General features: G+C 46.5%; 1 protein-coding gene across 1 annotated transcript in view; it reads left to right on the top strand.

The window, feature by feature from the left end:
- The window catches only part of ADAMTSL1 (ADAMTS-like 1), a 69,973-nt gene extending 63,904 nt beyond the window's left edge, over positions 1–6,069 (top strand). The window contains exons 6-8 of the mRNA XM_008579840.1: positions 3,144–3,253; positions 4,175–4,395; positions 5,865–6,069. Coding sequence (XP_008578062.1) covers positions 3,144–3,253; positions 4,175–4,395; positions 5,865–5,971 — 438 coding nt within the window. The 3' untranslated portion in view covers positions 5,972–6,069. The remainder of the gene's footprint in view (positions 1–3,143; positions 3,254–4,174; positions 4,396–5,864) is intronic.
- The last annotated feature ends 4,410 nt before the right edge of the window (positions 6,070–10,479 follow it).

The following is a 10,479-nucleotide window of genomic DNA, read 5'->3' as shown; positions in this document are numbered from 1 at the left end:
TGACAACACCAAGCCAAGGGTTAAGATCCCCTTACTGGTCATCTTTAAAAAAAAAAAAAACCTAAAGACTCCAAAAAACTCTTACAGCTAATAAAAGATTTCAGTAAAGTTGCAAATACAAAATCAAAATGCAAAAATCAGTAGCATTTTTATACTCCAACAATGAACTAGAAGGAAAAATCAAGAAAGCAAGCCCATTTACAATAGTCACCAAAAAAATTAAATGTCTAGGAATAAATTTAACCAAGGAGGTGAAAGATCTCTACAGTGAGAACTACAAGTCACTGCTGAAAGAAATTAAAGAGGACTCAAAAAGATGGAAAGACATTCCATGTTCACGGATGGAAGAATTAACATTGTGAAAATGTCCATACTACCCAAAGCAAACTACAGATTCAATGCAATTCCTATCAAAATACCAATGACATTCTTCACAGAATTAGAAAAAAAAATCCTAACATTCATATGGAACAAGAAAAGACCCCACATAAGCCAAAGCAATCCTGAGCAAAAATAAATAAATAAAGCCAGAGGCATAACACTCCCTGACTTCAAACCATACTTCAAAGCTGTAGTAACCAAAACAGTATGGTACTCGCATAAAAACAGACACTCAGACCAATGCAACAGAATAGAGAACCCATAAATCAATACACATACTTAAAGCCAACTGATCCTTGATAAAGGCCTCAAGAACAGACATTGGGAAAAGACTGCCTCTTCAATAAATGGTACTGGGAAAACTAGATATCCATGTGTAGAAAAATGAGACTAGACCCATACCTCTCACCATATAGCAAAATCAACTCAAATGTATTAGAGACTTAAATATGAGACCTGAAACTATAAAACTCCTAAGAGAAAACATAGGGGAAACACTTCAGGAAGGACTGGGCAAAGACTTTATGAATAAGACCCCAAAAGCACAGGCAACAGAAAAATAAATGAGATTATATCAAACCAAAAAAACTCTGCACAGCAAAAGAAACAATTAACAGAGCAAAAAGAAAACCTACAGAACAGGCAAAAATATTTGCAAATTATGCATCCAGCAAGGAACTCAAACAACGTAACGGTAAAGAAACAAGTAACCCAATTAAAAAATGGGCAAAGGAGCTGAATAGGCATTTCTCAAAGGTATACAAATGGCCATGCAAAAGATATACAGATGGACAACAGACATGAAAAAATGCTCCCCACCAACTAATCATCAGGGAAATGCAAATCGAAACCACATTGAGATATCATCTCACCCCAGTTAGACTGGCTACTATCAAAAAGACAAAACAATAAATGCTAGCAAGACTGTGGAGAAAGGGGAACCTTTCTACACTTCTGCTGGAACTGTAGATTAGTACAGCCATTATGGAAAATAGTATGGAGGTTTCTCAAACAACTACAGATAGAACTACCATATGATCCAGCAATTCCACTACTGGGTCATACCCACAGGAATGGAAATCATCATGTCAAAGGGATATCTGCACTCCCATGTGTACTGCAGCCCGTTTACAATAGCCAAGCTATGGAACCAACTTAAATGTCCATCGATGGACAACTGGATAAGGAAAATGTATATATACTCAATGGAATACTACTTTGCCATAAAAAAAGAATGAAATTCTGCCATTTGCAGCAACATGGACGAACTCATTGAAAATCATGTTAAGTGAAATAAGCCAGGCACAGAAAGAGAAATACCACGTCCTCACTCATAAATGGGAACTAAAAAGAAAGGAAAAAAGAAAGAAAGATACAATAATCACAATAACATATTGAGCTTTCAAAAGGAGAGAATAGAACTGAGGTTACCAGAGATGGGAAAGAGGGAAGGGGAGGAGGGTTAGTGAGAAATTGGTAAAGGGCCAGAAAAAATGATTATATTATATAAAATGTTGAATATACTAATTATCCCAATTTGAGCATCACATATTGCATACAAGCTTTAATATTCAATGCTGTAACCCACAGATATGTACAATTATGTTTCAATACAAGTAAATAAATATAAAAACATGAAAAAGTAATAAAAATAATGATTAAAATGACACATTTCATCATATATATTTTGCCATTAAAAAAATAGAATTCCCAGTTTTGGGTATCAAGGGGGCATTTTTTACATTTCCACCAACCTCTGTGTGTCTTTATCAATAGTAGCAAACTGGACCCCGGAGAGCCCAGAAGAGCATTAACTGGCCTTGGGTATAGTTGTCTGCCCCAGGAGGGCTACTTTTACCTTAAATCCTTCTCTATCAGTGGCTGTTAAACCTTCAAAGTCAGGGATTTCTTTGAGCACCTGATGAAAGCTGGAGGGAATCTCTTACTAGAAAAGTGTCAATAAACACAAAATTTCTTCTTATGATGTTAACAAGCACACCCCTTCTGGATTCCTAGGGATCCACAAACCCTCAACTTAAGAGCCTTTGTTCTAAAGTGACCTCCAAGTTATGTCTGTGCTCTTGTTCTATGAAAATAGCAGATGCTGGCTAAGGGCCTGCTGCTTTTGTATTTTACAGAAAGTTGTTGTTCAGTGTATTTACTGTAAAAGGGTCAGGCTCTGCCAGCTCTGGGAAAAACTTAATCTCTGGGAGCACATAGCAAGGAAGTTTGAGGAGGGACTATACATACATAAGTCTGCTTTTTGTTCAGCTGTCCTGGGTTTGACCTGGAGAGAATGAGGCCAAGGAAAGAAAGAACTGGTGGAGTTGGTTATTTAAGTGAACTTGGCAAGAAAACACTAAGCCTAATTACCCTGCACACTGAGGGGACAGGGGAGTTTATTTGGAGATCTTCACCTATAAAGTCTACCAGCACATTCCTAGCTCTTTATGCCAAAATATCTTTCATATAGTTAATCTGAGAGGGGTTGACTTTCTCTGGCTAGCTCTACACTACCATTAGCCATTGCTAGTAGAATGCCCACAGACCCCAGGAAAGCTAACCATCCCACTGTGGCACAAAGAAAAGAAAACATGCCAGTGCATGTCCTTTAGCTGGCCCAAAGAGGGGAAAGATGAATGACCTGAGGGCCTGCAACAAGACCCTGCCCAAAGATCTTGTGTTCCCATGCAGCCTAAGCATTGCAGCCTCTGCCCTTGACCTGGCTAACATCATGTATATCACTTTTCTCTGCTTCCCAGTGCAATGGGCCTTGCATCGGACCTCGCCTAGCTGTGCAGCACAGACAGGTCTTCTGCCAGACACGGGATGGCATCACCCTACCATCAGAGCAGTGTAGTGCCCTTCCGAGGTAAGAGCAAGCCCTGGTCCTCCTTTCCCCAGCCCCTGTACCAATAACATGGAAAGACAGTGGTAAGTGTTTTCCCTCCAACCTCTGATGGCCCAGGTGTCAAACACCCAGCCCTCTCACCTCCGCTTGTCACCAGAGCAGTGTAGTGCCCTTCCGAGGTAAGAGCAAGCCCTGGTCCTCCTTTCCCCAGCCCCTGTGCCAATAACATGGAAAGACAGTGGTAAGTGTTTTCCCTCCAACCTCTGATGGCCCAGGTGTCAAACACCCAGCCCTCTCACCTCCGCTTGTCACCAGCCTCCTCAGAACTAGATAGCCCAGTGGTGGCCTTGTGCTTGCCTAATGGGCCAGGCTGGGCTTTCCTCTCCTGGGGATAAAAAGTGCACCGAGTGTTATTCCTCTGAGGGAGGCCTGATACCACAAGAGCCCTGCACTAGCCTAGGTGGGCAGGAGGCAAAGACTACCCAATGGTCACCAAGACCTGAAGGGCTCCACCAGCCCCCACTCTTGTTGACTTTCCTCTAGAAGTTAGATTGAGATGAGAGTTCTGGTTCCTGGGTCTAATCCTATTTTTATTCAACTCACATCCACAACTCCTTGTAGATGTCCCCCTGGGGGAAGAGCTCACCACCCCCACCTAAGACCCCAGGCTCTGCCTCTGCAGCCTCCAGACTGGGTAGAGTTCATTCTTGGGTCGTGCAGTGACATATACATTGTAGAGAAGAGTAGATGGAGGCCTAGTTAGAGGAAGTAACCATAAGATCTTGAGACCTTATGACAGTAACAGAGCAGATCAGAACCCAGGTCTGGTGATACTGGAGGTTCCTGAGGAGTTACCCAACATTCCTGGATTTGCAGCATTGTTTTCACGTCCTCCTGGCCCCCACAGAGGCAGACCTTAATGCTGCCACCCTCCTCCTGCAGGCCTGTGAGCACCCAGAACTGCTGGTCAGAGGCGTGCAGCGTACACTGGAGGGTCAGCCTGTGGACCTTGTGCACGGCAACCTGCGGCAACTACGGCTTCCAGTCCCGACGTGTGGAGTGTGTGCATGTCCGCACCAACAAGGCAGTGCCTGACCACCTGTGCTCCTGGGGGCCCCGGCCTGCCAACTGGCAGCGCTGCAACATCACCCCGTGTGAAAACAGTACGTTCCAACCCCAAAGAACCTTCTGCAAATTCCCCACAGGGCATCGGGTGCAGAGGGAAGTCCCTGGGACAGAGCCTGAGCATAGGGCATTGGATCAGGTTTCCCAAGGATTGTGAGCTGGGCCAGAGCTGAGCATTCAGAGGGGTGCATGAGTGTGTGCAAGGATGTGTGTGCACATATCCAGGCCACAAAAGACGGCAGGGTGTGCCCCACAGGCTTCCATGGTCTCCATCCTTGCCCTGAGAGCCAGATGCCATTGGCCAAGTGCTGGATGAAATCGGCCCCCAGTTGGCCTGCAGTCGTTCTGGCTGGTGCCCACAGGGAGTCACTAAACAGTGGCCATCAGGGGCCAGGCTGCTAACAAGAAAGCGCTGTTAACACTGAAGAAGCACTCAGAGTGCCTCCCGCTCGCCCTGCACCTGTCACTGCTCTGCCTCCCACCGGACAAGGACCTGCTGACTGCCTCCCTCCTTCCCATGGGCAGCCACCGGAACTGTGCGGGAGCCCACACCTTGGAACGTGATCCTCACATCACTCCCTCCTCCCTCAAGTGTAGGTCATGCTCAGCCCAACACCAGCATTTGTATCCCAGCTGGGTAGGGATCCATTTTCTTTTTCTCTGAACTCAAAACCCACATCAGCAGTGCCTCTCAAGGAAGAAATAAAGTTCAGGCGAAGAATAGGAAATAAATACAAAGGTAACAATGCAGTTTTCCCCAAAATTGGGCCTCTCTGAGCAATAGATTACCAGCACTAAGGCAGGGGTCCTGCAGACAAATAGCCCATTTCTTTGCATACACAGGGGGATGGATGATCTTGGAGCTCTGGCGTAGTGCAGACCCATGTTTCTGTCAGTGGCTCACCGTGCTCAGAGAGTAGCAGCATTCAACGTGACTTACTTACCAAACCAAGCCAGCACCAGTATTTAAGAACCTTCTAATCTGTGCCAATACCAAACTGGAATGCCATGGTTAAGGCATGGGTGGTGGAAGGAGTAGGGAGGCTCAGGTGGAGAATACAAGAAAACGAAGCTTAACAGAGAAAGTAAGGCTCCAGCGCCTGGGATGAGGGCATCCTCCGGGGCCTCACTTACTCCTTCAAGGTGGAGCAGAATTCAGTCCTTCTGGGAACCAGCTCAAGGAGGAGAGTCATAAAATACCAAAAGCCCATGGGCAAAAGTGAGGTGGTCCGAGGCAAGGGAGAAGACAAGCACCATCAGGAAGCAGAGGGAGCTATCAGAAAGGCAGCAAGGAGGGCCCAGGGACAAGCACCACCATTCAGCCAGACAGCTACAGGCAGGGGCCACCCCACCATTGGCAGCCTGAGGGGCAAGTGGCTGAGTTCAGCCAGAGCGCCCCCCAGGGGCTGGAGAGCAGTGGCCAAGGCAGGCCCAGGAGGCCCCCCAGCGCCTCTGTTTCACATCTCCTTTCTGTCCCCTTTCTGCACCCCCTCTCCTCCTTTCCCAGTGGAGTGCAGAGACACCACCAGGTACTGCGAGAAGGTCAAACAGCTGAAGCTCTGCCAACTCAGCCAGTTCAAATCTCGCTGCTGTGGAACGTGTGGCAGAGCATGAAGACAGGGCATGGGGAACAGCTCTACCCTGGCCACGCAAAGGACTCACGCAACCACCTTGGACAGAACTGAAGCCTTCTTCATTTATTTATTTATTTCCCCCTCCCTGCCCCGCCACACACACCCTCCTCCCTACATGCCCCACTCCCCAGCATGTTTTCTTTCACTTAGCTGGAGGACAGAATGTTGGGAAAGGAAAAGGACGGATGTCTAAAGGAGGTTGCAGAACCGGCCAGGCAGACAGAGCAGGCTCCTTCTCAAACCTGGGTCTCAGAGAGACCTAGGCAGAAGCAGCATATCCCCTGGGCACAGCAGGGAGCCAGAGGGTTTGTAAAGTATTGGTATGAAATTGGACAACCAACTGTGCTTTCCTGGAAGGTCACTGTTAATACAGGAGCATGTTGCTTCTGTGTCCCCTCAGTCACTGTAAGGATGGGGGGATCTTCAGGCTGAGGCAGAAACTGCCCAGAACTCAGCTCTTCCAGCGGGGGCACGGAGAGAACTCAGAACATGGATAGGTAAGGGTAAAGAAGCGGACAACTAAAGGAGGCCTAAGGCACACAATGCAGATAATTAAGTAGGGAGGGAAGGCACAGAAGGGAAAAGAGAGCCCTCCCTTCATGGGGAGAAGTGAGCAGGCAAGAGGGGGCTTGCAGCCAGCACATGAGGTCACATGATGGGCTCCCCCCCACCCCCCCACCATGCACACTTGGCCCTGCAGGCTCAGTAGAGGTGTGCGGACATGCTCAGAGCCATGCTGCCCTCTGAGTGCCCGTGCTGTGTGGCAGGGGACGTGCTCTCCACAGGGTGGAGGGCGGGGCCCCACTCCCCACACTACCTGAGTGAACTTCCTGCCCGTGCAGCTGTGGCAAGCCAGTGACAGGTCAGCATCTGGCTGTGCAGTGAGACCACCCCTGGCATCTCTCATCTAAATTGAGAGTTCTCCAGCCCTGATATAACTGCTGCTGTGAGCCAGGGCATTTTGAGCATGAATAGGCCAGGCTTTCTGCCCCTGTGGCCTTTGCTGCTCCACTTAAGGGCCAGGGGCTGTCAATTTGTTAAAATCGATGCATTAACTAACCAATTTGCCAGAGAGAGTCTGGCAGGTTGTAGCAAGCCCTTCATTCCAGAGCTGGCCAGCAACAGGGTGGGTCAGTGGGCTTGTGTGCACACAATGATCCCTGCTGTCCCAGCCACCACCCCTAGGGTCTGCAGGCTCTGCCCCTAGCACAGTGAGAACTGCTGTATACAGCATTTAAATAGCAGGCTGGGATGGGCCACGAGGAGCTGTGGCAAAGTCAAAGGATAGCTAAGGAAGCCCAGATAGTCCTCACAGGCTGTTCAACCAACCCATCCTCCACACACAATGGAACACTATAAACTGTGTAATAATAAATACATACCAGTTTTGGTGACTCGATAATTCCGCAGGCAAAGCAGCACACTCGCTGTGGCAGTGCAAATCAGCTATGGCGAAATGACTGCGGGAAAGTCAAGCGGCAAAAGTGAAACTTTGGGACTATTTGGAAAATTGCTCATTAAGCAGAGCAGCTTTGGGCAAGTAATTTTTGCCTCCTTCCCCTGAATAGCCACAGTTTAGCAGTCAGCGCGAGGCAGGGCGGCCAGAGTCACCCACCCACCCCTCCCAGATAAGCCCCCACTCACATACACCCTCGCAAATTCCACTCACCCAGGGCCACCACTGACATCAGGGCTGCATGTTCCAGCCAGCCTGGAAGTAAAAATCAGGGGGAAGACAATATTAATCTGTCTTCCCCAGGTGAGCTATGGTCAATTAGGTTGAGTCTCTTTCTTCCTCACCACAGGCTCTAAGAAATCATGTTACTAAAAATCAGTGTAATGTTTATTTAAAATAAAAGAATGTTTTCTATGTCTGTATATCTTTTGTGAATATTTATTAGGATTTCTTGTATAAAAAAGTGCAATATTAATAATTGTACATTGTCATCCAGAAAAAGTATTTGGGGGATTTTTATTAACTTCTTGCAGTTATATTCCTGTAAACTCAGTGGTGATTTTTGTATTTTTCCTATTTTTAATAGAATCTGGTGTTTAACTCTGGATCCATTCACTGTGTACAGAATACATTGTAAAAGCTAACATGGGATGCTGGGGTCGTAAGAGGAGATTCTTTTGTGACACAATAGTTATGCATGCAATGACGACAAATTTCATACTACTACTACTGTGGTTGATTATTTCTAGATCTATAGCTATTGAAAATCAGTGGTCAATACTGACGTTTCCTAAATAGCATGCACCCTCCAGCTGCACCATGTGTTGGGTTGTAGAAATTGGGAGTGGGTGCAGAGTGAGCTGGACAGCCTAGGTTTGGGGTGGAAAGCAGTGTGCGCCTTGCATGAGATGAATGTACATTTAATGTTTGTTCTGTGAACTGCGACTCAGCAGCACCCCAAGATTATTAGGGCTGCTGGATAATGTTTAAGGAGGCACTTCCTCCTCTAAAACACAAAACTGTATTTATATTTTTTGTACAGATAATACAGCTTATTTATTTAAATCTTGTCGTCTGAGTCTCTATTAAGCTGAGCCTTCCCATCATGTTTTATGCAGGGGGTGAGAAAAGTCCCTGCCGATTGGCTGGTTCCCAGCCAGCAATGTGTGTTTGGCTGCAGTGGAAGAATTGCAATTTTCAGCTTTGCGTGGAAAGCAGGGGCTCATGCCTGGAAGGGCCAGCTCTGTAATGAGCCCAGGAGATGACAATCATGTCATTTACGGTCCTGTGTAGCAGGATGGGAGCCATGGTACCTTCAAGAAGAAATGCAAGCAGGGGTGTCTTTTGGGATAAATGCTGACTTGGTTGTGGGAGTATCTCACTCCAGGTCAGGCTCTCTGCCAACAGGGGCGTGCACAGTGTGGAGCAGCAACATGGTGAAATTTTGGATGTGCCCTATTAATAGAGGCTAACATTTATAGATCACTACTATATTTAATCCCCACATTGACCCTATGATTATCCCCATTTACATGTGGATAAATATAAGCCCAGAGAACCTGAGGTCAGCCAGCTGGTGGATCCAGGACTCTAACTCAGGCAATCTGACCCTCACCAAAGACTGGTCTTTACCCACTGTGCTGCCTCCTGCCCCTCTGTGCTATAGCTGACCATGCCATGGCCACCTGGGCACACACACCATTCTTTTCCACTGCTTTGAGCTTGGTAGAAGATGACAATGGGACATTTTACCTGGGCTGATGCTTTTTCCTGTCCTCAAATCAATTGTTTTAGCATTATAGGGCTTCTAGCTCCCTATTTTTAAAGCATTTTAATGGAAGTATAGGTACTGTAGAAAGTGGAGAAAAAACAAAAGCGCATTTGCAGAGTTCTTCATAAACAGGCTCCAGTGAAAGTGCAGCATGTCACCAGGCCCAGGGAATGTCCTTACCTGGACCACTGTGAGAGACACTCCAGAAAACCCACAGTCTGAAAGCCTGTTTTCCAGCAACATGCCCCAGCACATCACACCCCTGTTGAGCAGTGTGAAAACATACCAGGAAACTCTTCTTGGAATTCTAATTATTTTCTAGGAAGTTTTAGGTCTGCTTTAAAGAAAAAGCCAATGCTAGAACTATAAATACTCACATACCAGCAACCAAACAATGTCCCACAGAGGCCCCAGGGTAGGGGGAGGAGTTGAAGATACCAGAGCAAGAACCAAGAAGGCTCAAAGGGTGGGAAGAACTCAAGAAGAATGCGTGGAAAGTTTTCCAGCAAAGATCACAGACCTCAGCAGGGAGAAAAAGAGATGCCACCAACCACAGTATGAAAGTTTGGAATCCTAACCACATGCCAGCCCTGGGATTGTTAGACTTCATACTGGACTCCCCGCTTAGCCTCAGAAGTTTCCAGGACTTTAATAAGATGAACCAAGGAAATCAGTGGACCCATTAAAACCAGAGCAGTCAACAGTCACCAAAGCTCATTCATGTCTCAGCTTCCTCATCTGTAACAGGAGGATACCATATAGGGTAGGGTTGTTGTGAGAAAACTATTAGTTAACTCATGCTGAGAAAATATAAGGATCCTGGCATATCATTGAAGCGCTCACTAATGTTAACTGCTGTTATTAGCATTATCATCCAAGCTACCTTGGAAAAAGACAGGGAAATGAAGGTCAGGGCTGGCAGCATTTTTACTATTTCATTTATTTCCCTTTATCAGCTTCGAAAGACTCTTCCCTGTGTTTCCACTTTTGATTGAGAGGGAAAACAGTCAATCCATCAAAGCTCAATACTACACAACAGTGTAAACAAGAGAGACCTAAGTGAACCAAATCCCATCTTGAAAGAAAAAAGATCAGTAGAGGGAAAACAGTCAATCCATCAAAGCTCAATACTACACAACAGTGTAAACAAGAGAGACCAAAGTGAACCAAATTCCATCTTGAAAGAAAAAAGATCAGTCTAGGGCCAGCCCGGTGGCGCACTGCTACAGTGCACCGCTTGGGAGCACGGCGGCGCTCCCGC

The sequence above is a fragment of the Galeopterus variegatus genome, unplaced genomic scaffold (genome assembly GCF_000696425.1).
Source record: "Galeopterus variegatus unplaced genomic scaffold, G_variegatus-3.0.2 Scaffold1965, whole genome shotgun sequence".
Classification (NCBI taxonomy): Eukaryota; Metazoa; Chordata; class Mammalia; order Dermoptera; family Cynocephalidae; genus Galeopterus; species Galeopterus variegatus.
This window is presented reverse-complemented; position numbering and strand designations above follow the sequence as displayed.